The sequence below is a fragment of the Zootoca vivipara genome, chromosome 3 (assembly GCF_965207765.1).
Source record: "Zootoca vivipara chromosome 3, rZooViv2.hap1.1, whole genome shotgun sequence".
NCBI lineage: Eukaryota > Metazoa > Chordata > Lepidosauria > Squamata > Lacertidae > Zootoca > Zootoca vivipara.
The window spans coordinates 51,725,415-51,750,281 of record NC_142586.1 but is presented as its reverse complement, the minus strand read 5'-3'; the positions used below and the strand labels follow the sequence as shown (position 1 = coordinate 51,750,281).

Sequence of the window (24,867 nt, the reverse complement as noted above, 5' to 3'; positions counted from 1 at the left end):
TTCTTCCAACACCTTTAAGTTAGGCATGGAGTAGAATAATAAACTAATAATACATGATGATAATCATAGCCCAATATATTTTAATTTAACAAAGCAAGAGTGCATGCTCAGAAACTCTTCTAGGCATGACTCTTCATCAGGGGTCAGCAAACGTTTTCAGCAGGTCTACTGTCCCTCAGACCTTGTGGGAGGCCGGACTGTATTTTGAAAAATAATAATGAACGAATTCCTATGCCCCACAAATAACCCAGAGATGCATTTTAAATAAAAGGACACATTCTACTCATGTAAAAAGACGCTGATTCCCGGACCGTCCACGGGCCAGATTTAGAAGGCAATTGGGCCTGATCTGGCCCCCAGGCCTTAGTTTTCCTACCCATGCTCTTCATTGACAGGATGCACTAGGTAACCCACCAGAAATTGGTCACAGATCCGTCAACAGACCATGAGTCGAGCTTCAATCCACTCCACACCCAGACCCAGCATTAGGTAAATAAAAAACTGAAAGGAGTCAAAATATATTATGTACAAATAACTGAAGTATGAATAACAAAGACAAACTGAAAGGAAAACTTGTTCAGCTTCAGAGAAAACAAAATTTTGGAGAGACAGTCTAAAACTTGTATTCAAGAATATACGCCAATGATTGACAAGTGCAATTTATAAGCCATTACATGGGGTCCTCATGTACTAATTTGAACAAGATTACTCATAGGTTAGTCCTCTGTTCATATAACCAAGTGACTTGGTTTTGGACAAAGAATGGCTTTTTTTCATTTTAGGAAAATGTTAGAAGCGCAGGATTGAAGTTATTAGGAGGGATATGCTTTGATAATCCTTCTGTGTTTCTTTAATCCTTTAAGAAAACAGTACTTAGTTTAATTCAAAAGGCATTTAAACCAACTGTTGATCCAGGGTAAGCAACATTTCTTCTGCTTGTTGCAAGAGCCTTCCCTAGCTACAGTATTCATCATGCTGTATGGCTTAATATAAATGCCTTGTTGCCTTGACAGCTGAAAATATCATGTCAAAGAGCAGTCAGTGCTGAACGGCAGCTTTCATGTGGCAATGGCCTCTGTGATACGGTCTGAGATGAGACCTTCAGTACTGTGGCAATTAGGCTTGTTTAGACATTGTAGAACCAGATGGGCTTCTGCTATCTTGCTCCTGCTATGCTTAAAGTGATTGGTGGCTTGTTGGGTCATGACTGCTGCTTTTCATGCAAGATCACGAAAGTGTAAAAACCACTGAACTTACTTTCTCTTTTTTATATGACTGCCTTGGGCAGTTGGCCAATATGTTTATTAAGGCTAACCAACTGTCCACAAAATTGTGGAAAGCTACATAAAGCACTGGGGGTGGGGGTGGGGAGACAGAAATAGAAAATGCATAAAAAGTCCAAAAAGTAGGTTGGATGTTGCAGCCATAAGGCCAGCTTTTAGGCAGTTTTAAGATGGAGACTGCAAACTGAGTCTCTGACAGGCACTATAGGGATTGGATTACACATTGAGGATTCTGGGACAGCAAAGCAACAGCCGCTCAAAGTTGCTAAAAGAGTGGATTATTAGTGCACTCCAGATGTCCTGGTGTCTATGGCTTCATTTGAGAGAGATAAAAATACTTGAATGTTCCATACATATTGGCAGTGCTGACCTAGCGACAGTCAATGCTAAAGCAGTTATTAGCTGTCTTTGAGTGTCATAAAGGTGAAAGAGGTGGCAATTCAGGAACATTTCTACATAAAGCTTAATATTTATTCTGATTTATTCACTTTTTAATATTCTCTAGTGATTCAATTTATCAGACAGCAGTTGCCAAGAGGTTTTTTGGGTGTGTGTTTTTTGCTTTGTTCTTGGGTGTAAAAAATTAATAAAGTGTCAGCTGGCAGTAGTAATTGATTCTGCATTGCTGTAATTGAAGCTAATGGTGCTCAAAAGCAAAGCCACCATAAATGATGGAGCCTGGATCTGTTGTTTATTTCTTTGTCACTGAGCTTTACAATGTCTGCATCCAGTATGACTTGCCAGAAAAAATTATTTTTTATCTCCCTCATACAAAAGTATCTCATTCCCATACAGAGAGAAGCAAGTTATTTGCAGCTGCAAGCTCATTAACTTCAGTATGAGTTATTGCATAAGTCACCTGGGAAGCCTGCAGTGCTGAGGTTTCTCTGAGGGTCTGCTATGCTTAGACGTTGTTTGGTACCAAAGTATTCTACAGTCACTGGTCCAAAGTAGCCCCAAGGAACGAGAGATGTTTTGAGCAAGTGCATAGTTTTTGTCGCAGATCTGTTCTTCATCAGAGGCTTATGGTTTAAAAAATGATGTTGCCAAAAAAAGAAAGAAAATGTTTGCCTTTGAAAGCAGCTCCTGTGTCTCCTTCCATAACTCATCTCATATCCTAACAGCATTTCACTGGTCTGGTCTGCAAGACACAGGAAGCCAAACTATGGTTTATAGACACACAAACCTTGGCTACAGCTCAGATTAGAGAGCTTAACAACAAGACCCGTTTCAGGTGTCACACACACTAAGCCAAACTTTGTCTTAGTTTAGCACAACATAGCAGTAAAGACGACCAGGAAGGAGCAAAGCAGCCCTGATCTGGGAGCCCTCGTGGTCTTGGTAAATGATAGTGTCATGCCAAGCAGATCTATGAGTGTTTCCTGCCTCTGGCCAATGGAATATTTAGTGTAATAGCAACAGACAATAAGATAAGATGAGTTGTACCTTACAGACAGAAGGCAGATTTTTTAAAAAGAAACGTGAAGTTATTTCATTGTTCAACATGTTTTCAAGACTTGCTTAAATAGGGACTGCAATTTCTTTCAAGTAGCAGATCATGGGTTTTACAGAGATATACTTTTCCTCTTTCTTGTTGTGTCTTTACTACTATATGTTTATTTATTTTAAAACCACAGATTTATAGACACTCCTGCTGCTTTCTCTACCAGTTGAGAAGCAAAGCATTCTGAGAAGCAGAGCCTGAGCAAGGCATTTCATCTGCTTTGAAACGTCCGTGATCCTATAAAATTCATGCTAACATTTCTGAAAGGTGGATAACAGCTGGCAGCATTAGAACAACAGATTTTACCACAGAACTAACGTGGAATGTCTTACACAAAACTGGGGAAGATCACAGAGGAATTCCGTCGGAGGTAAGAAAGCTCTCACAGCTTTCAGCTGAATTTATTTGGATTATGTGGGTTAAAGATCATGGCTGAATTCAGGTGTGGGGAACCTTTGGCACACCAGATGTTGCTGAACTATAGCTCCCATCATTACTGGCCATTGACCAACTTGGCTGGGGCTGATGAAATCTGTAGTTCATCAACATCTGGATGCCCAATGGTTAAAAGAATTAAAGGAGTCAGCTAGCAGGTGATGGGAAAGGCCTCTTCCCAAGATCCTAGAGAGTCACTGTCAAGACAGAGCCAACAATACTGAGCTAGATGAACTAATTATCTGATCTAAGGCAGCTCCCTGTGTTCCTTATCCCTTTGCAGGGCAGAGTGCTGCCAAGGTTTCATGGAAGATCCATCTGCATAAAACAACTAAATAATTTGTGTCAGAGATGTCAGTGGTCTAAACATACAAGACCGCTGAACAGAGGCGTGCATCAACAAATGTGCATTAATAGGCAGACTAAATATGCTGCACATGCATGGGTTGTAAAAGATTTTTGGTACAAATCTGGTTTTGTTCTCTGTAACATCTTTCTTTTGTTGGTGAACTCATCCCCCCATGTAACAATGAGAGCAAAAAACACAAAAAACCCCAATTACCTATTGATTTTCAAAAATAAAGTCCATTGTATATACAGTTATAAATCTCTAAGTTCTGATATACCACACTGCAGTGTCAAAGGGCAGAATGTGACTGTTGCCATTAATTCATTTTCATCAATCATATGCTTGGCTGGAAAAGTAAAGGGTACACGGATAGAAACAAACAATCCAATTTACCAGAAAAAGCTACACTGGAGACGCTGAACCATGTTCTTGTGCTGATATATATAATTCTGAACCTTAGCTTCACATTGACTTTTGCATTAAGGCAGGGGTGACTAGCATGCGGCCCTATGGATGCTGTTGGATGACAGTTCTCATCGTCCCTGAGCATTGGCCATGTTCCCTGGGACTGATGAGAGCTTGAGTCCAAGAGCATCTGGACAACCACAGGTTAGTCATGCTTGTTCTGAGGTTTCCCCATTCCCCCTAAGCACACAGCAACTTGGGTCAATGCTTGAAATCAGAGCAGCTGAGCCAATGACACAGCTTCTTGCAAGGAATCTAATACACCCATTGTGATATCAGAGAAGGATTAAGCAATGGCATCAAGAGAAGTACAACAGGTAGAGAGACGCACAAGGATAAAATAGTTACTTCTAAATAACTATATTTAGGATTCAGGCATAAACTGGATCAAACTCAGTACCATGATGGGATAGGTCTACTCTTGGTCCCTACACAAGGATCAAAAGGACATCCTGTTATAGCCTTAGCTACCACCTCTGTATCATAAAGGAAAGATGAAAATCATCTGAAGAGTGCATCTAATTCCCCTGGCTTGCAAACCATTTTCTTTAAGACATGATGCTTAGAAGTTTGATTGGTTTCCCTCCCTGCATTCTGAATCAGCCTCTAATTGACTGAACACATTTCAAAGGCCTAGTTTGCATTTGTAGCTGAACAAGAGCATACACAGCACAATTTCACAGTCGTGCTGAGCAGTAAATGAGACATCACTTTGAAAACATTATCAAAATTGTAAGGACCGAATGGCCAACAAAATAATCAAATAGGAGCATCTGTATATATCCCAGATCCTTTCACAGTTGAAGAAGAAGAAGAAGAAGAAGAAGAAGAAGAAGAAGAAGAAGAAGAAGAAGAAGAAGAAGAAGAAGAAGAAGAAGAAGAAGAAGAAGAAGAAGAGGAGGAGGAGGAGAAGGAGGAGTTTGGATTTGATATCCCGCTTTATCACTACCCGAAGGAGTCTCAAAGCAGCTAACAATCTCCTTTCCCTTCCTCCCCCACAACAAACACTCTGTGAGGTGAGTGGGGCTGAGAGACTTCAGAGAAGTGTGACTAGCCCAAGGCCACCCAGCAGCTGCATGTGGAGGAGTGGAGACACGAACCCAGTTCACCAGATTATGAGTCTACCGCTCTTAACCACTACACCACACTGGTCACAGAGAGAGATGGATTCATACTAAGTTAGCCACACTTTAATCCCATTGAAATCAATATGGGACTTGTGTTAGCTGTGACTAACCTCTCCCATTGATTTCAATGGGACCAAAGTGTGACAAACTTAGTTTGGATCCAACCTGTAATCAGGACAAACGAGTGGAACAAGCAGAGCCAAGGAGTGAATTAAAGGCACATTGTCAGGATGCCTGCAGAACAAATAGGTACAGACATCCAAGGGAACCATGTGGTTACTGCAAGGTAAAGGAGAGGTGGCAAATGTGGCACAAGTTAAATGCAAAGTATGGGATAGTGCTCCTTCATTGTTCACTATAGTAAATACTTGGCTCCCCATGCTTGACTGTAGTTTGCCCTTAGTCAATTTAGATAGAAAACATCCAGCAGCATCTATGGGAGTGACTTGGTGGCCACAAGTAGAGACCAGCCTTCTGCAACCTGGCACCTTCTAGGTTGTTTCCTAGGATTTTCATTAAAGTGTGAGAGGCTATATACTTCACAAATACTGTTGTGTATTGAGTCAAAGGATTTTATATCTGTATTATTATTGTCTGTATTTGCATTAGGATAAAGTAACTGCCTTTTGGTTCCAGAGGGTACAGCTACTATTGGTTCATTTAAGCTGCTGTATTTGGATCCTCTGTCTTATTGGTTTCCTCCAAAAGGCAGCACTGTGATTGCTTGATATTGTTCCCTCCAAAATGTATCCCTTCCTAGCTAGTCCCCTGTCCCTATAAATGTAGCTTTCCTCTCCTCAGTCTTCAGTCTTGTTCACTTTAATAAAGAGCTGTTACTAGAGAACTGTCTCCAGCATGTTATGTCAAGAGAGCTGAAATCACAAACCCCACGCCACAACAAATACTATAGCCTACAAAGCCCTAAACAACTTAGATCCAGGGTACCTTAGGGATCTCCTGAGCCCCTTTATCCCAGCTTGATCACTGAGATTATTAAATAGTGGGTAGACAACACAGCGACTCTTCAAGAAGCTCTTTATTCGGAAGCCAGAACAGAACTGAACTGCATTGCTGAGCCGGCCTGCTTTTATAGAGGCTGGCTCAAACAATGTATCAAACATAATTCAAAGTTCCCTCCTAAAGTTCCCTCCTAAAACAACTGACAAGGACCTGAGGACCTGAGGGAAAACTATATACACTAATACATAACAGAGATCATATTCAGGAGCGTGGTTGGTCATTCCCTGAGTTCGCAAGGCTTATTTGATCAAAACAGGAAACTGAGACTTTAGCGTCATCAATAGAGATTCAGCTGGTGCCTTCTGTTTCCACTGCTAAAGCCAGCTGAAAACTTCTATCCCACCAGTCTTGTGCAGGCAATTAAGAACACATCTTTCCACAATAGTTATTTGATTTGAAAAATGTTATATGGTTTTTGTATTTTTTTGTATATATTGTTGTAAACCAATCCGATTTTTGTGTGTCAATGCGTATATAAAACAATTTTAGTAAATGAATAAAATGAAAAAGTGAATGCCCCATGCTTTGGGTATCAACACATGATTTTGCTCTATGGTACCTTCTTAAGGAGAGAAAGTCTGATGTGTTTACACTTGTTAGGGATTTCCTCATTTTAATGTATAAATGAGCTGATACATGATGTCTCCACATGATGAATGACATGGGGCTGCTGCCAAAAACAGCCATCCTTGGGCACTCTTTCTCTCTCCCCCGTGTCATACTGCAAGCTCCTCTTACCCACTGTGTGTAAGACACACTGTGATGGCATCACTGTATGGGTACCATAGCTCAAAATATTATGGTGGTGGGAGGGCAGAGAAATTAGACACAGGGCTGCTGTTTCCATCCATATTCACATGAACTTTGTAACATCTCATTCCCTCCATGAGCAGCATCTGAAACTTTCATGGTGCTGTAATATTTTGTGGTTTTTATATTTGACTTGGTTGTGCATTTCTGTTATTTTCCCAACTATTTCACCTCCTTTCCTCAAATCATAATCTCTAGCTTTTTCCAGCTCCACATATTCCATTCAAATTGTGCAAATTACTATAATGTTGTAGTCAAACTAATGGCTACATCTAAGATTAAACAGAATGAGTGATCTTGCCAGTGCAGAATAGAATTTATTGTAGTTGGCTTGCTGGTTTAATGACATAATACAGTGTGACCGAACCTGCTGGTGCAGAACACACTCAGTATGCATGGCTCTGCTACCAGAGAATGAGATATAAACTGCTTATAGAACCTAGTGGGAATGTAATTTTCTTAGAAAAGCTAAAATTCAGCATTTGGCTTACAAATGAAAAAAAAAGAACGAATCTAAGGCGCCTAAATTAACATTAGCACTGAGGGGAAAATGGCAACTAACTTGATCAAGACCTCACATTAGCTCTGCTAGCAGATAAGCAAGAAGTGCAGTGGAAAAGTTAAAAGTTAATGTATGCTGCAGAAGTGGCAGTGGAACACAGGAATATAGGAAGCTGAGATAGATCACTGGGTCCATATAGCTCAGTATTGTCTACACTGAATGGCAGCAGCTTTCTGGGGTTTTTAGCCCTACTTGAAGATGCTGAGGATTGAACCTGGAACCTTCTGTATTCAAAGCAGATGCTCTACCGCAGAGCTAAAGCCATTCTCAAAGCTCCTTAGTTTGAATGTGAAACGCTGACATAAATATATATCCTTAATTTGCCCCCGTGTTATGTTGAGGCACTGGGGTTGTTTGTACGTTCTTTCCATTCCCACCTCTATTCTCACTTTCTCTCTGGCTCACGGAAGGTAAACAACACAACTGCAAAGCCCCACAGAAATGTGAATAAAAGATCCTGCCTGAACTGAAGGATTCCATGCATTACAGTAATGATACACAACCATCCGAAGAAGGAAAACAACAGGGGATCACTGAAAACAGGACATGCCAGTATTTAGTCCATTAGGAATAAGGAGTGACTTAAAGGCTAAAATGTGAAAGGCCATGAGAGAGAATGGAAACTATGTCCACGCTGGCCTTTTCAAACAGCTGTAGTCTAATTTCAGCAACAGTTCTTCATTTCTATGTGTGCTGCTTCTTCCTCTGCTGCTGCTGCTTCAGTGGGAATGACATTTTAGTAGCTCCCCACGGTTTAGCCTCATGTCAAGTAGGAAGCAGTGGCTACCTCACACTCTCTTGACTTAAGGAAAAGAAAATTGAAGGTGCCTGCCTTTGAAAAGAGCACCTTGCCTATTTGTGTCCCAAAGGACAGAAGTAGTTACTCTGAACAGTCTGCCCTGTCAACTTCTCAGGTTTTGCTCAAGGGATCCTGAGAATTATTGTTGGACTTTGCACTGGGAATCCAAAACATCTAATTACTGCTGATGAAGTGGGAATCCATCACTGGTACAGGCCTTTCCAATGGTAGTCCTAGCAAAAAAACCCACCCATTAGCGTCTAGAGCGAATGCATACATTTGCTGTGGGGCAAGAAGATTGCTAATAGGCTGCCTTTGGTCATTTTAACTGAACTTATGGGATCAATTAGTATGGATTTAAACCTCAATACATGGAAGTTCATTGCACTCAATGAATTCTGAGCATCTTAAAAAATACAAATAAAGTCTATGTCAGGGGTGGCACACATGGTGCCCTCTTGATTGCATTTGTTGGATTAAACTCCTACCATCTCTGACTCTTGGCTATGCTGGCTGGGGCTGATGGGAATTGGAGTGCAACAACATATGGTGAGCATGGGACTGGCTACCCCTGGCCTGTTTGGAACAGCTAACCACAAGTCATTATACAGTACTTTAATAATAAAAATGAAACAAACTTCCTACATATTAAACAGCCCATTGCAGCTGATTACCAGTTTTAAAGCCATAATGCTGATTTAACTGGAGCCCATCATGTCTGAACCAGTATAGCCTACTATGGCTCTGGCATGTGAGGGGAACACAATAAATTTAAAACAAAAAACACCTCAGTTCCAAATGTCATCAAGACAACACAACCTCCTGATACAGGGAAGTGCAATCCTAGCAAAACACTTCTGGGTGTTCCCTCTCCCTCCTCTTCCCTGCCCTCCATTTAGTTTCCGAAGCTCTAAAGCTCAGTAAAGCTAGTTTCCTGCATTCCCTTTGATTTCCAGAGATTTACTGCTGTAGGTGCAATAAAGCTGCCAGATGATAAAAGTAGCAGTACAGGGGGTGAGGAAAATCACAACAGTTACTTGAAAGCTTCGTAAAAAATATGTTCTGCAAGAAGTACTAAAACGCTCAGATGATTCTAATTCAGCATAAAGTCATTTACTTTCCACTGAAGAGAGGCTTTTGCCCATTGGTCAATATGCTATAAAACAAAAGGGATTAGTTTAGCTAAGAAGGATTGCAGCTGGGCTAAAAACAGAACAGGTGGAAAACATGCAGAGTATACCGACCTTAGCAGGATAATTAATATAGGTCATTTACGGCTAATGTGTTATGCTTCATGGTTGGGGGGAGCTTAAAAGCTTGCCTTCCTCTTATAACTGATAGGCAAAACCCAAACAAAAATTACAGGGCTTCATTTATAGTCCTAAAGCCAGAATTATAAATTCTAATCAACAGGAAGCTGAAGTCAAATCAGATGAGATGACATTATTCAGTACATGTGTTATTTATAACTTGTAAATGTCAAGTTAGTTTTGCACAAAGTAAGAGTTTTAGTCTGGAAGTTGTACCAGTAATACAACAACTGGAGTACTGGAGTAGTAACCTATGTATGCAATTGTATTTGCATAACTATGGCTTCTTTGGTCATTAAAGCATTATTTCTGAACTATGTTTACCTGAAAACCAGACTTCGAGAACTTGGTTTGAAAGCCATGCTTTATGTTCAACATGATTAAGACTTATATCTGCACAGAGCAAACCCTGAAGGCCGTTCACCTGCTTTTCTAGACACTCTGCTTGCAAGGTAACAAGCAGGTCTTATTAGTCTTGCCCTACAATAAGGCTTCTAGAGGGAAAGGACAGTTCCCCATATACCATGGTCACATTGTACATTCAGGACCTTAACCAGGGTTAAAGTAACAAACCATGGATAGTACTAACTATGGTTAAGCATCGTGTCTACACTGGACCATTGTAAGCAGGCGTGCACATCCTGATACTTCTTATTATGCGAATAATGAACTGTTGATCTCAATTTGTTGCTTCCTTCAGCTGGTAAAATGCTGACTGTAGGATTTTTGTAACAACAACCTTTTGCAAGCAAAGAAAAGTTTTTATATTTCAACCATACATAATAAATACTGTGAGCATGCTATCTAGTTTCAGACTTTGAATGTTTTGGATACCTAGCTTCATTGGAACTTATATACAGTTTTTACTGATGTTAGTTGCTTTAGTTTTCAAATTGCATAGGTGGAGGATTAAATTTTAAAATAAATGAGTAAGTGAAAGTCTCATTACTTTCAATTCAGAGTTGGATAAACTCAAAGGTTTTTATTTAATATTTTATTAGGGATAAGCCAAAATTACTCACTTTTTTGTTCACATTTTTGGGGGTTCATTTTTGTTTGTCTGGGTCGAAGGCTCCAAAGAGCTGTATTATTTCCTGGTGACTTTTTTTGTGGGGAGAGGAGCACTCCTGAGAAAATGTCTGCCTGCTCATTTATACTGACATTTATTGCTCTCACTCTCAATCAGCTTCATTTGTCCTCAGTGACACCATCATGTAATCAAATCTGACTAGCTATAGAGTGTTCCATATAACACAATCTGATTCACTATATACTATGTGATCCCTGATTAGCTAAAATAACCCATGTGACAAATCCAGGAAGGAGAAAGGTGCTTCAGGTGAAGGGAAAAAATGGGACTGATACAACATCAGCCAGAAGAACAATGGAACTAAACAAGGAAGGAAGGAAGGAAGGAAGGAAGGAAGGAAGGAAGGAAGGAAGGAAGGAAGGAAGGAAGGAGTGTATATTTGTACAGTGCTTTTCCAGAAATATTTCAGACCCACTGAAATTGCTATTTTTGACCTGAAAATTGAAAGAGGAGAATATTGGGCATAGGTCTAATTCATATTCTAGTTATTCAGCTTTGCCCCCCTAGGGTCAGGGAAAGTTTGCCCCCACCTCCAGCAACTGCATAGATATTCTGTCATCTGCTGGTCACAACTGAGCAGAGACAGTCAGGAAGGATAGTGTCACATCTCCAAATGGGATGCAGCAGTCACAGAATAAATTTTGCATACGATGGGCTACTCCTATCCAACGAGACATGAAGTATATAAATTCTGGAGTGAAAGCAGTCTGGAGATATTGCCATTGTTTTTTTCTGTATTGATTTTTCTGCATCACCAATTTGCCTGCAGGAGAGCAATCAATTATTCAAATGCAAAGTCTGCTCCATTTACCTTGTAGTAGAAGAGAAAGAATCCACAGAAAAGGCTGTACAAGTCTGCTGTAAGCAGGGAGAGGTTGACTGCTGTAGCGCTTGTCTTCTTAATGACCACCGGCATGAAGCTGTAGAGGCCAAACATACAAGCACTAAAGCCAACGTAGAGCAATCCTGAGAGGACAAAGAACCAGGAAAAAGTGGAGTGGGTGGGGGAGAGAAAAACAACAACAGTTAGCATTGCCCTTCACAACTTTTCTAAAAGGCACATTTTCTGCTAAGAGAAAAGTTAAGAACCCTGCACAACTTAGAAGAGGCTCGAGACTTCCTTTAGGATAATGATGGGATGTGAGATGAGAGGTGAGAGATAGCCCTATGAACCTGTGAAGTTCTAAAATGAATATGGCTTATTCCTTCCATTAGAAGTGGAAATGATTTAACTGTGTTAAGGACAGAGGTCCACAGCTATTACTGTTTCAAGGGCAGCAAGGCTACATTCTCCAGTTCAATGGAAGGTTGATAACTGTGACAGACTGCATGTGATTCATGAAGAAACAGTCTTCATTTAAAATTACCCCCAGGTAACATGGTTGGGAAAGACATCTGCCTGAGAGCTTTTTACAGGTGTTCGAAGGGAAGAGACCAAGGGTCTAACTCAGCAAGGTGGTTTCTTACATTCAGATATGTGTCCTTGGCTATGAAATAAATGTGCTGAATTTACAATCTAAGAGAACATAACTGTTGACACAGTCTTAATTAAAACCTTTCAGTTACTGCAATAACCAAAGTACAGTTCTGTATCAGATTCATTGTCCTTCACAATTTGGGTATTCCTGAACAGGCAACTGAGTAAGCACAGCTGCTATGGTTCCACGCTTTACAGCCAGCCAACAATGCGAATGATGTCTGTATAATTAGCAATATTTTCTACAAAATCGCCGCTTGTTGTTTCAATATGAAATCTATCTCACGATCTTAGGACACAGTTCACAAGGAGTCCGTGAAATGCAGATAAAGTTTCATTGAGGAACATGGACACATGAAGGTACATGAGGGTGGGCAACATGGTGCCTTCCAGATGTTGTTGCACTCAAACTCCCATCAGACCTAGACAGCATGGCCAACAATCTAGAGGGCACCCCTGAGGCTTCTTTGTCTCCTTTTCTAGTTGTAAAACAGGGGTGGGGACCCTTTAGAGCTCAAGGGCTGCATTTTCTTCTGGACAACCTTCCAGGTGGCAGAGCAACTATAGCAAAGTTTACTTGTTTACCATAGATTAGTTTCCACTCAGATTTGCCTTGTACATTGCTCTTTGTCTTCCATCCCAAAAAGCAAGAAGCATTCTCAGAGTTCAAGGACTCATTCAAACCAGGCAAAAAGCACTCCAGAGAAATGCAAAGCAGAATTGGTTAGGGCTGTGGCCTGGGGAGAGATTCAAGGGCCAGACAGAGAAACCAGGAGAGTTTCCCCATCACTACCACGGGATAATAGTATGAACAAACCTGCCCCAACGCCTGTTTTGGTGAGGCATGTGCTTTTGCAAAAGAAAAAGGGGATCCTGAGAGAGAAGCTGCTTTTGATAAGAGAACTATTTGGGGGGTTACTGGAGCCACATGGTTTCTGGGTGAGATACCTCGATTGCTGCTGCCGTCAACTTAGCCAATAAAATCATAAATTCACACCACAAAACACTTTCTTTCCTCTCTCACTAAAAGGGAACTGAGCCCCAGAAGGCTCTTAAAACACTCCACTGCTTGAAGAAAGAGCGCGACCATCCTTTATATTGATTTGTTGCTTAGTTTGTGAGCCACACTGTCAAAACTACTAAGACTTCTTGTGGCAGAGCTTCATGGCAGATGTGCCTCTCTCTATTAAGGTTTTGCGATAATTAGAGGAAATGATGAGCAAAAGCCCAAGGGGAGCAATGGTTTACCGTGTAGCTTATTATAACGCCACTGCTCAGGGATTCCCTCTGCCACTAGTTGATTCTGGCTGCTTTTTACCTGCTGCTTTTGATGTTCATTTTGTAAGTAGGTTAAACAGGGAGTTGCACATTATTCCGCTCTTTGTTATAGGAGCACACTGGTGCTCAACTTGCCATTGGACGCTAGCTAGCACCCATATCTTCCTCTTAGATCATTCTGTCATTAGAAATAGGAAATCCCATCTTTATTGAAAGCATTGCCCCTGAATGTCGATTCTTACGCGGAAAATTGTTTGCCTAGTGGTGCAGTGCCTTTCCCCATAAATTAGTTCCTCTCATTTAGTTAAGTGCAAAAATGAAATTCAGTTCAAATTTCATAGTGAGTGGCACCTTCAATAGTGGAGACACTGCTCATGCACCATCTTGTTTTCTTTGAAGCAATTATAGGTTTACAACAGAAGTAAGATTTTAAGTAACTCGGATATCTAATGCTGGCTTTGTTTTCCTTCCTCCCATTGACAGTGGCTGTGAAATGCTGCCTTTTCATGTTAGGTTTTTGGAACACTCCCTCTTTTAATGGAATTATGATGCTTATACTTTTATATATGGATTTTTATTTTGCATTACACTTATACCCCACTTTTTTCCCCTTTTATTTTATCCTTGCAATACCCCTGTGAGATAGGTTAGGCTGAGAGACAGTGACTGGCCCAAGGTCCCCCAGTGAGCTTCATGGCTTAGTAGTCTTCCAGTTCCTGTTATGACACACTAAGCACTACACCACACTGGCTCTAATAAGCCATCATGCCCAGATAGGTGGATTAGAGGAAAAACTGTAGGTCCAGGGAGCCAGTAGTCCATGGGGCTGGCCTGGCGAACCCAAGGAATGCCCCCCCTCTGGTTATGCAATGCAGTCACTTTCTCTTGAGCTGGCTGGAAACACTGGCATAGGGCTCAGCCCTCATCTTCCCAGCATGAAAGGGTAAACAGGCGTCAGAATATCCTGTGCGCCTCAGTCACTCCCTTCCGTTGAACTGACTGGCAGGAGCGAGCAGGTGAAGTGCAAAGGAGAAAACTCTGCTGAAGTTTTTGTTGCTATTCCGTGGTGGCGAGGGGCATTAAATTGCCCTTTGGCTATTTCACAGCTCAAATGGAAAAGAGTCAAGGTTTCCAAGCCCTACAGTGCTTCCTCAATTCCAAGCACTACTCCCTGTGAAGAGAATGTTACAAGGTACCTTGGTTTCCAGTCTTGGACAGGGCTACATGAGGATGTTACAATGCAAGCACACATCCAAAACATCAGTTCCTTTTTTCCCAACAGCAACCACTAAAGCGATGAGTTGCGCTCTTACCTATTTGCCAATCCCAGGGAACTTTTAACAACTCCTTGTGTTCCATTATGGCACTGAAAAAGAAGAAGAAGAAAAGTAAAGGTAAAATTTCATGATGGGATGGGAACTCACATGATTTCCAATTAGCTCCCGAAATAGATTTGGGAGAACTCCTGCACAGGTTAAATGCTGTCAGGTCTGTTTAGTCAGCTCTGTCTTTATCCCTGCACATCTCTCGGTTTGAAAGGTAAATGGCACAGTAATAAGAGTCACTAACACAACAGCGAGAGCTGCTTTAATGAAAATGGGAAAATGGGCAATTTGCCTAAAGCTGCATATCCGCACTGTATGATATACTGGCAACTATTTGGTGTATTAATATTTTTTGGCGCTAGCAAATAAAATATTAATGATGCATTTGTGTGGATTATATTTTCTTTTAAGCTCCTCTCTAGCCAATAATGATCCAAATAAATCACAGACAAGAAGTGACTGACCACACAGGAATGAATACCATGGAAGAGACATAGCATAATGCCAGGGTTCATCAAAACTGATGAAGCTGAGATGCAGTCAAGATTTCTCAGTGTACACCATATTTTGATAAGTTCATTAACACTAATGTAAAGTTGATCTTTAGTCCTTCTATCAGAGGGACTGGCTTGGGACCAAGTTCCAGTAAACTCAGTGGCAACTTCTTTCTAGCCAACATGAATAGGACTAAATTGTGTTTCTGAAGGCTTGACAATCAGATGTTTTAGAAGATAATAGGCTATTTCTGCATATCTCCATTGTTACTGCCTAATTTGCCTAATTTACCAACAGTGGGTATTTCTATGCAAGTAAGCTAGCCCTGAAAACTAGGTGTCTCCATTGCCCTGAGACCCCCGGGTATAGGGCAGTATATAAATTCAAATACTACTACTACTACTAATGATGGTGGTGGTGGTGATGATGTAGGCATTATCATCAAACAGGGGCAGAATGACACCCAAGTTCCTGGGTGAAGCCTGAGCCTGTAGCTTATTTTGGGAACAAAGAAAGCAGACAGCTCACATGAGTAGTGCTTAGGTGGGGGGAATATTTTGCAATGTGCATTTTATGGTTCTGTTTTTGTATGTGCATTTCACATGAAAGTGAAATATGCAATGTGTATTGCTACAGCACAATTGACGATAAGTGATCTAAAAAACTGTTGCCATCTTGAAAAAATAGACAGGGGTGAGATTGGTCAAAAGTAGAAGAGAAGCGTTATGTATAGAGAGGTGTAAGAAGGATCCAGCAACAGCTGAGCACTAAATAGGTTTTAAAGCAGGAGAGCTTAGTATAAGAAGAATTCTTGGTGGTAGCAAGTGTCTGAAGCAAATAGTTTCAAAGTACTGGCCAAGCTAAAGGATAATCTGTTGTAAAAAGAAGAAGGTGGCCCCACGCCATCATTTTCCCTTTCATATTCTGCTACCTAGCATTCAAACATATGCATATGGTGCTGTGGAGGTGGAAGATACATTAAATGTTACGGATTGGACCCAAGTTTCATACTATCCTTGCTGGGTTAATTTAGTTCAGCACAAAAAATCCCTATAGTTTTCCTACAGTTGCTGGGAGAAAAGAGACAAACAGATGTATGTCTCATACATATTTATACATGCAGGATAATCTCCTCATTTTCTGTAAAGCATTAGATTAACAAAACATCAGCAACAAATACAGCATAATTTTTATCCTGCTTCTCACGATGAAGCTACCAAGAAAAAAAAGATTAATCCTTTGGATTTGCCAATAAAATTCATCTTCCTCACACTAGTCTTCGCATAAAATATCTATTTTCCCCCAATCTGTTATTACCATGTAGAATTGTCTCAAGACAATGCCCAGACCAGATCCCATTTGATTCTAATCTTTCCTGGAAGTGAAAATAATCGGAACAGCAACTAATTTAGCAACATAATTCAACGATGACTTGTACATTTTAATGATAAATTCCCCTTGTCAGTCAAACATTTAAAGCTGTCATTGTGCATGCATCCTCAGAAATCCTTGCCATTGAGCACAGGAGGTATTTATGCCAGGAAAAGACTGGTACATGTAATTGCTTATACACAGTAGCCAGCTTTCCTTGAGGAGAGAGTTTTTCATAATATGAAGTAGCATTCTATGATGCTCCCCTCCTGTCTCGCTCTTAAGTGGCAAAGTTCACTAATGACTAAAGCACATTGCCTTTTCAGCATGCCTGAGCTGTGTACACACTATAAGGCACATTTGAGGCACATTTTCCCCCTTAAAAATTCTGGCCACTGTAGTTTGCTGGGAGTTGTAACTCTGTGAAGGAGAAACTACAGTGGCCAGAATTCTGTGAGGGGGAAAATGTGCTTCGATTGCGCTTTAAAGGTGCAGTGTGCACACAGCCTACATCAGTTCCATGGCTACAGGGAGTGCCCCTTTGGGCACTTTACTTTCCAAAACTCGGATCCTATTTTATTTTCCGCAGAAAATATTATTTCTTCAGCTTGACAGGGAAAGCAGAGCATGACGTGCCCTTCGGGGCTGTCCAAGAACAGTATTGCTGCCTGTGGGCCAATGCAGGTTTTGCAGAGTGCTGATTTAGAACATGACTGAAATCCATTAAGTTGAAATATTAACACTGTCCAAGCAGAGGCTCAAGAGAAACAGTGGTAATAAAGAGCCATGCTGTGCACAAAACCTGCCCAACCTTAGAAAATAAAAGGATTGGTGCTCCAAATGTGTCAATAACAAGGAAGCTTGTGTTTGGTGGTCCAAAATGTTAAACAAAACACCAGCAAGGTCCCTGATACCCTGAAAGGCTTTGAAAGTCACAATGCATGCATTTTATAATATTAGTTAGGTATTCTTTATTAGTTAATTATTCTTTAGTTAATTATTCTTTATTCTAGCCAAGCTAGGTCGCATTCCTGGTTGCCTGTATATTTTCCATCAAGGAGGACACAGCTGGGAGATGATTTTGAAAAACAACCCAATGGGGAAGGGTGAAGCACAGCCTTCCTCCAGTCTTCAGCTCCCTATCACAGCTTCCAGAGACGGATTTTCATTTTTAAAAAATTCCAAACCAAAACCAGCAGAAGAATAAGGCACACACTGAGCACTACGGTAGTGTGGTGTTGTGATTATAATGTCAGACTGAAACCAGTGAAATGCAGGATTAGATTGCCACACACGAGCCATGAAACACATTTTGGAAAGCTCAGTCTCCCTCAGCTAAAATGATGCCATAGGGCTGCTGTTGTGAGCATCTTGGAACATAGGTTCATTTATCCCATTTCTACTCAGCCCAACAGCTCATTTGGCCTTGGGCTTTTATGGTAAGTCACATTCAAACCATACCTTGGTGGGCTACAAACTTCAAGCATTTCTTTTTCATCAGCAGGTATTTTATTTGGAATGTATGGCCAGTGGCAGGTTAATGGATGGAGGACCAGGGGTTTGGGGGCAATTCAACCTCTACAATACACATGAAAGCGCATGTGATGGGCAGATTTGTAATGAAACGAAGTGAAGAGATGGTATGGGACTTTCTGGTTTTGTTTCAATAGTAGCAGGCAGCTGCCTTTCCTTACTTACAGCTGAATTCCACTGAAGAAGGAACCGAAGAGTCCAATCATGCCTAGGAACTCCACCCGACTCAGGTTCCGTACAATGTACTCTTCACAAACATTGGAGATGCCGTAGAGAGTGGCTCCACCTAGTACTAGAAGGTCCCCTATAAGTTTATTTTCTCCTAGGAGCACAAAGAGAATATATATATATATGTGTGTGTGTGAAAAAGCAGATCAAAACATGCTATCAGAGCTCTCCTTCATCAAATCTCTTTACACTTTTGGAAAGACTTTCGCACCTATCCTTTGAGGGTAAATTTATCTCTTCTTGTTCATTGCACATGCAGGACAGATACCTCCAAGGAGACACTAAATACAAAGCTTTTGCAACATCTTCAACAAAATGCCATGAATTCAAAGATAAGTAAAAAGGAAGAAGTCCATAGAAGGAAATATCCATCCCCACCTGTTCCCTACACCTGGCCTTCACCCTTGGAAAATCTCTCTAGAGGACCTTCTGAACAATGTAGGATGGGGAGCTAAGGAAAGGGGGAATTGGCCAAACTCAGGCAAATCTTGGTTCAGCTTTGAGCAATTTCCTCCACTCTCACCAGTCCCCTGCACCTCATCCCATGTTGTTTAGAAAATGGTGTTTTCTGGGGGATCACTGCTATGAACTGGGGAGAAGGCTGGGCGGTTTTTAAAATATGGGGTAGCAATCAAAAAGCAATCTCCTGCAGGCAGCCCAAAATGACACAAAACTAGCACTTTCCCACAGGATTTTACTCTATCTTTATATACATGCTGGAGTCACGCAGCATTAATACAGTGTTTGCTTTGTTATGTTAATAGCAGTTTGAAGGAGCTGTTTGTGTTTTAAGCATTGAGACTTTATGGTAACCTTTCTCTTCAAGAATTCCCAAATTCACCCCCCCCCCAATCTCTTAAAAAAGAGATTTCTCTTGATTCCCTGCCAAATTAGTTAAGTACAACTTTCTCCTTGCACAAGTTGCAGGAAAGCCCTGACATGCACTGTATACAGACTGTACAGTTAAAATGATCACTAGCACATGTGCAGACCAGTATACAGCAGCCTTGCACTGGCAGTCACATGCTGCACATGACCTCTCAAAAGGTCATCCTGCCCCTATATAGCATTAGTGCAAATAAGGGCTTTGTTGGGACCTTAATACAGTGGTACCTCGGTTTAAGAACAGTCCTGTCTAAGAACGATTCGGTTTACAAACTCCTCAAAACTAGAAGTAGTGTCCTGGTTTGAGAACTTTACCTCGGTCTAAGAACGGAATCTGAACAGTGGAAGGGCATCAGATACGGGAGACCTCATTAGGGAAAGCACACTTTGGTTTAAGAATGGTTTTGGTTTAAGAACAGACTTCCAGAATGGATTAGGTTCGTAAACCGAGGTACCACCGTACATTATTTTAAGAGTCTCATAGGCCATTTGGCCTGGATTCTTTTCCCTGCACATGCAAGAGCACATGTATCAGACAAGCAGATGAATTGAAATAAAAACATGCAGTTTGTGTTGGATCTCCCATTACAAAATAGCCTTTCCAAACTCATTTTGAGGCTACAAGGAAATCTTGTTTCTGAACTTCTCCGATTGCTGAGAACAGCATTCCAGGCACAGCAATTCTTTCCTGCATGGAAACATGTATGCAGATCCTTACCTGCCCCTTGCTGCCTTCCAACAAGGACATCGGCTCCTGCCATGCAGCCCATCCCCAGAATGCAGACCACAATGCCAATGAAGTGCACTGCCTTGTACCGAACCAGCAGGAAGAACCAAGATAATAATATCACAACTGGAATCACAAAACAATCTAGGAGCTGTAAGGGTAGGAGGAAGAGAGAGAGGGGGAGAGAGAGAACACAACAACTTTAAAACAAAGCATTGAGGTGCATATGACTACAAATACAGTACAGGCTGCTTCTCAAACCATAAGAGCGTTAAAACAGAAGGAAACAGTGAGAAATACTTACCCTAGAAGAAATATGTTCAAATGGCTCAGGGGCAAAATTCAAGACCCTGCCAGTCTCTTCTTAACCCAACAGTGTTGTGATTGAATCAGCTGGGTGCTAACAAGGCTTTTAGGACTGGGCATCAACTGAAGCCAATGATCACTTGCAAATTGGGGTCAGCGACCTTGGCAGAAAATGTCTGCTTCTTAATAACAGCACCACTTTATCAGTATTATTGCCATTAAAAAGATTCTGACAATTTCAACAGCAGAATGGCCGTCAGTTATTTAAACAAATGCTACCACCCACATTGTTATTCCTCTTGCTGCTTCAGTGAGGACTCAGGGGTGTGCAAAAATAAAATAAAAGGAGTAGTTCTAGAAGCATAATTTTAGGGTTAATATCACAAAGTTGGATAACAGCACTGTGTGAGGATGGGTGTACGGAGAGTTAGAAATAGGTGGTCCAAGAATATAGCCGTAGACAAGAATAAAGGAAAAACCAAGTAATACATATATGTTATAGGACCTAAACATTTGTGGCTTTCCTTTTGTACTTTTTTATCCAATGTGGATACTCAGGAGGAGATGAAGCAGGTGAATCTCCACTTCAAGTATAAACAAGAAATACTGATATTTCTACTGTTACTGCTACTATTGCTACTGCTGTGAGAACTGCACCCCAAGGATCTGCCCATGAAGCTGGATGCTAGCAGGCAAAACATGAAGCCAGCAAGTGGAGCGTTACCATGAAAGACGCTATCTTGAATGTATTCACCCCCTGCTCAGTTTATCTCTTTCTCTCTCCACACATACACTTACATATACACACACAAGCAGCTGTATCCAATTCTGCAGCTCTGTTCATGCAACACACTATGGCGTGCACAACATAAATTCCTTTCCCTCTCCTGTCCCTTCCAGCCACCCCTTCCAGGTACTCTCAGAATCGGCTCTGGAGAGTTGGGAGGTCATCTGGTGCAGATTGTGGCAAACAAGTCGGGGAGGAGAGGAAACTGAAGTCCTGTGGTGAGAGTGGAATGCTGCTAGTGTGCTGTTGGATATAAGCCACAGATAAAATTCCAAGAAAAGAGATTCTGACTGAACTGTAGGAATAACTGTTCTGACAGTAAGAGCTGGTGGTGGAATCTCCTTCACTGGAGGTTCCTAAACTGAGATTGGATGACTATCTGTCAGGAATTCTCTAGCTGTGATTCCTGCATTGCAGGGGGTTGGACTAAATGACTCCTAGTCCCTTCCAACTCTACAGTTCTATGATTCTATAGATGCACACCAAGTTAACTGGACAAAAGGCTGGATAAGCAGGAAAAAAAATATTTCTTGTTTCCTTCCTCAACACCAAGCCTTCAACATTATAACTCTAGCAAGTGGTCTTCCTGTGTTCACAGTCTGGGCCTTAGAAAGTGGTGTGTGTGAGTGGTTGGGTGGGTGGGTGTAGAGCAGATTGTTGCTCTTGCCCAACAAACCTGGTTCTAAAAATGTGGACTTTTGTGGTACGGAAAATGATGAGGAAATGTACTGGACACTGTGGGATAACAGGTCATCTAGCAGTGACTTAGCAGACCTAAAAAAGAGAGCTTTGGATCCAACACTGTAGAATATGGACCATAGTTACTGTGTTTCTCCGAAAATAAGCCATACCCCGAAAATAAGCCATAGTGATAGGCAGTTTAACCTTGTAGGTTAAACTGTACCATACTTAATAAAAAAAGGACATCCCCTGAAAATAAGCCACCGTGGTTTTTTTTGAGGAAAAATAAATATAAGATGGTGTCTTATTTTTGGAGAAACACAGTAGAGATGTCAACAGGAGATAGGCTCTCTCTGTGTGTTTGGCAACTGTTTCCCCCCTTCAGTAGCTATGTTAAAAACTGTTTCAGTCAGAACTCTTTTCCTAACACTAGAGATTTCCATGAGTAAAAGCTAAGAGTTTAAAAAGCCCAGTGGTTAAGACCAGGAACTATGAGCTGGGTAGTGTCCAATTCAATTTTTAACCAACTGATCATCAGCAAACTGTCTCTCAGGCCTTTGCCTTTAAGATGGGGAAAATAATGCTGCCTATTATATTCAATGGTTGTAAAAAAAATAACTGAAATAAGCTTGTGATGTGTTTGAGCATTAAAAATCCAACATCCATAAGGTTGTGTCCAATGTTAGTCCTACTCAGTAGTAAATCCATTGAAATTAACAAGCACAACTAACTTAGCTCCATTAATTTCCATGAGTCTACACTAAATGAAACTTAGTTGGGTAAACCTATTCCAATAATTATTATAACAATGGTATTAATACATTTGCTCAGCAAAACAGAACATATACCAGTGCTTATCTAAGAGAAGCTCGGGTTAAAATTCTCAGAGATAAATCTGGAATTTTCATTTCTATGGGGAGGGAGAAATAATTTATAGCAGAGCAAAGCCAGCTCTTTCCCCTCACACTTGAGCCCTATGCCATCAGACTGCATGAAACAGTGTCAGTTTTTGACAGAATAAAAGTATAGCTGGAACCACAGTGGAGTGAATGGAAGCACCATTATGAATAAGAAAAATGGCACAGGATATGCCTACGATGTGAGGGCTCTGGCATGCCCCAGAAACACAGGGGAGAAGAGAATTATTAATGGAGGAGCTCTGGGCTGGAAGCAGCTTCTGCATTTAAAATAAGAGCATTGATTTAAAAAGGCACACTTAGGCTACAAACAAAAATAGCCTCAAGTGTCCCTCACAGGGCATTTCTTAACATATGAGAAAAAAGTTATCAGAATAATACTACAGTAATAGGCACAGCGTAGTAACTATCTTACATTTGTACAACTTGTTTTTTTAAAAGCCTTTAAAGTTACAAAACCGAGCATATAAAGCACAATAAGCAAACTGACATTTTTCTGGAATGGTGACATTACATGGGAAATTATGTTTTCAGTTTAGAGGTACGGTTAGGGGGACTCCGCCTGTCCACGCAAATTATGTTTTCAGTTTAGAGGTACGGCAATTTCATATTTAAAAGAAACGTCCAGCTTCTCTTCCCAGAGCCCCAAGAGATATAAACAAGTATATAAACGCTGCACGAACAACACTGCATTATTACATGTGAACCGAAGAGAAGAAAAATATATTGATCTCAAGTAAGCTCGTGGTATAACATAGAAGTTTTGTCTTCGGCTGTGTGTGTGAGAGAGGGGGTACTCCTTATAAACATCTTGTGTTCATCTTACAGGATTATTTGTATCAAATATTTAACATTTACTGACATTTACGGAGACTGTTTGTGGGTGCCATAGAGGTGCTGGTGGCCACTCTGGTGCTCAGGGGCACTTCATTGATGACTCCTATTTTATAGGTTTGCTCCAGTAAATGACAGCCGCTTGGATTCTTTCCTAATAACCTCCCCACCACAAAATATTAGGGTATAAATCTAAGATACAGAGGCAATACCAAACCACTTGCAAATTCCCCATAGTTGATTTTTTAAAAATATAATTTTACATTAAATACTGCTGCTTGTTTTTAATGTGTAACTTAACAACAGGGTATAAGACACAACATGTCCATTAACATAATTCAACACACATATCTAAGCATTTATAGAAACATTGTTTTTCTATTTATTCTCTCCAGGGGTAGCAAGAAATACTTGTTCATTTGTTCACCTCTTTTGATGCATTTTTTTGGCAAAGAAATACTTATATATATATATATATATATATATATATATATATATATATATATATATAAGTGCAATCTGTAAGCATGAAATTTAATGGAATATTTCCCCATTAATGTCAGTAAGATGTGGAAGTTGTGAACGCACCCTAGCTATGCAAAAATAAAAGGCTGGTCAGGTCTATTTGCTATTCAATTAACCATTATGGAGAAAGAGAACCGGCAAATTATATTAAGCTCTTTCCACCATATGTCACTGCCTGTCCTGTCTAATACAGTCCTTCTCTTCAATAGCTAAATTTAATACGATTAAAACAAGGGTGATATGATTGTTTTACATAGTGGAATGGCTGTTCTGTCTAGCCATTAAGAAACAGCTCATTTAAAGCAATAGAGCTGCTATTGTATTGATTAGGCCTGTGCATAATGCTGCGTATAAAGCTATTCCAAAGGCCTTGTGGCTGCTTTTTATCTTATTAATAGTGTTCATGTCTGGTTACTTAACAGAGCCAAGCTGTTATACAGCAATCTGGCTGACCATTGCAACCCCATGCAAGTGACCATTTCCTTTGTCCAGATCAGCTACCGGTATTAATTGTAAGAAACAGAGTGGGGAGGGAGGAAGGAAGGCACATATCTAGCTTCTATGCATAATAGTCCTATAATGTGCAGTGAGATGTGGACCGGGGGGGGGGGAACAGGAGTCTCATTGCCCACCCAAGAGCAGATCAATGCTATCAGGACCTTTAGAATTAAGCTTCTGACAGTTTGGGGAAATAGGAGGGAAGGAAAGTTTCCTGGGCCCTGTCCACTGACAACACTTGTGATG

General features: G+C 40.8%; 1 protein-coding gene across 1 annotated transcript in view; it reads right to left on the bottom strand.

Moving 5' to 3' along the window:
- Nucleotides 1-24,867, bottom strand: part of SLC35F1 (solute carrier family 35 member F1) — a 196,799-nt gene that overhangs the window by 7,391 nt on the left and 164,541 nt on the right. The window contains exons 4-7 of the mRNA XM_035110675.3: nucleotides 20,065-20,224; nucleotides 18,399-18,555; nucleotides 14,823-14,875; nucleotides 11,566-11,720 (exon numbers count right to left, since the gene is read on the bottom strand). Of these exons, the coding sequence (XP_034966566.1) occupies nucleotides 11,566-11,720; nucleotides 14,823-14,875; nucleotides 18,399-18,555; nucleotides 20,065-20,224 (525 nt within the window). The remainder of the gene's footprint in view (nucleotides 1-11,565; nucleotides 11,721-14,822; nucleotides 14,876-18,398; nucleotides 18,556-20,064; nucleotides 20,225-24,867) is intronic.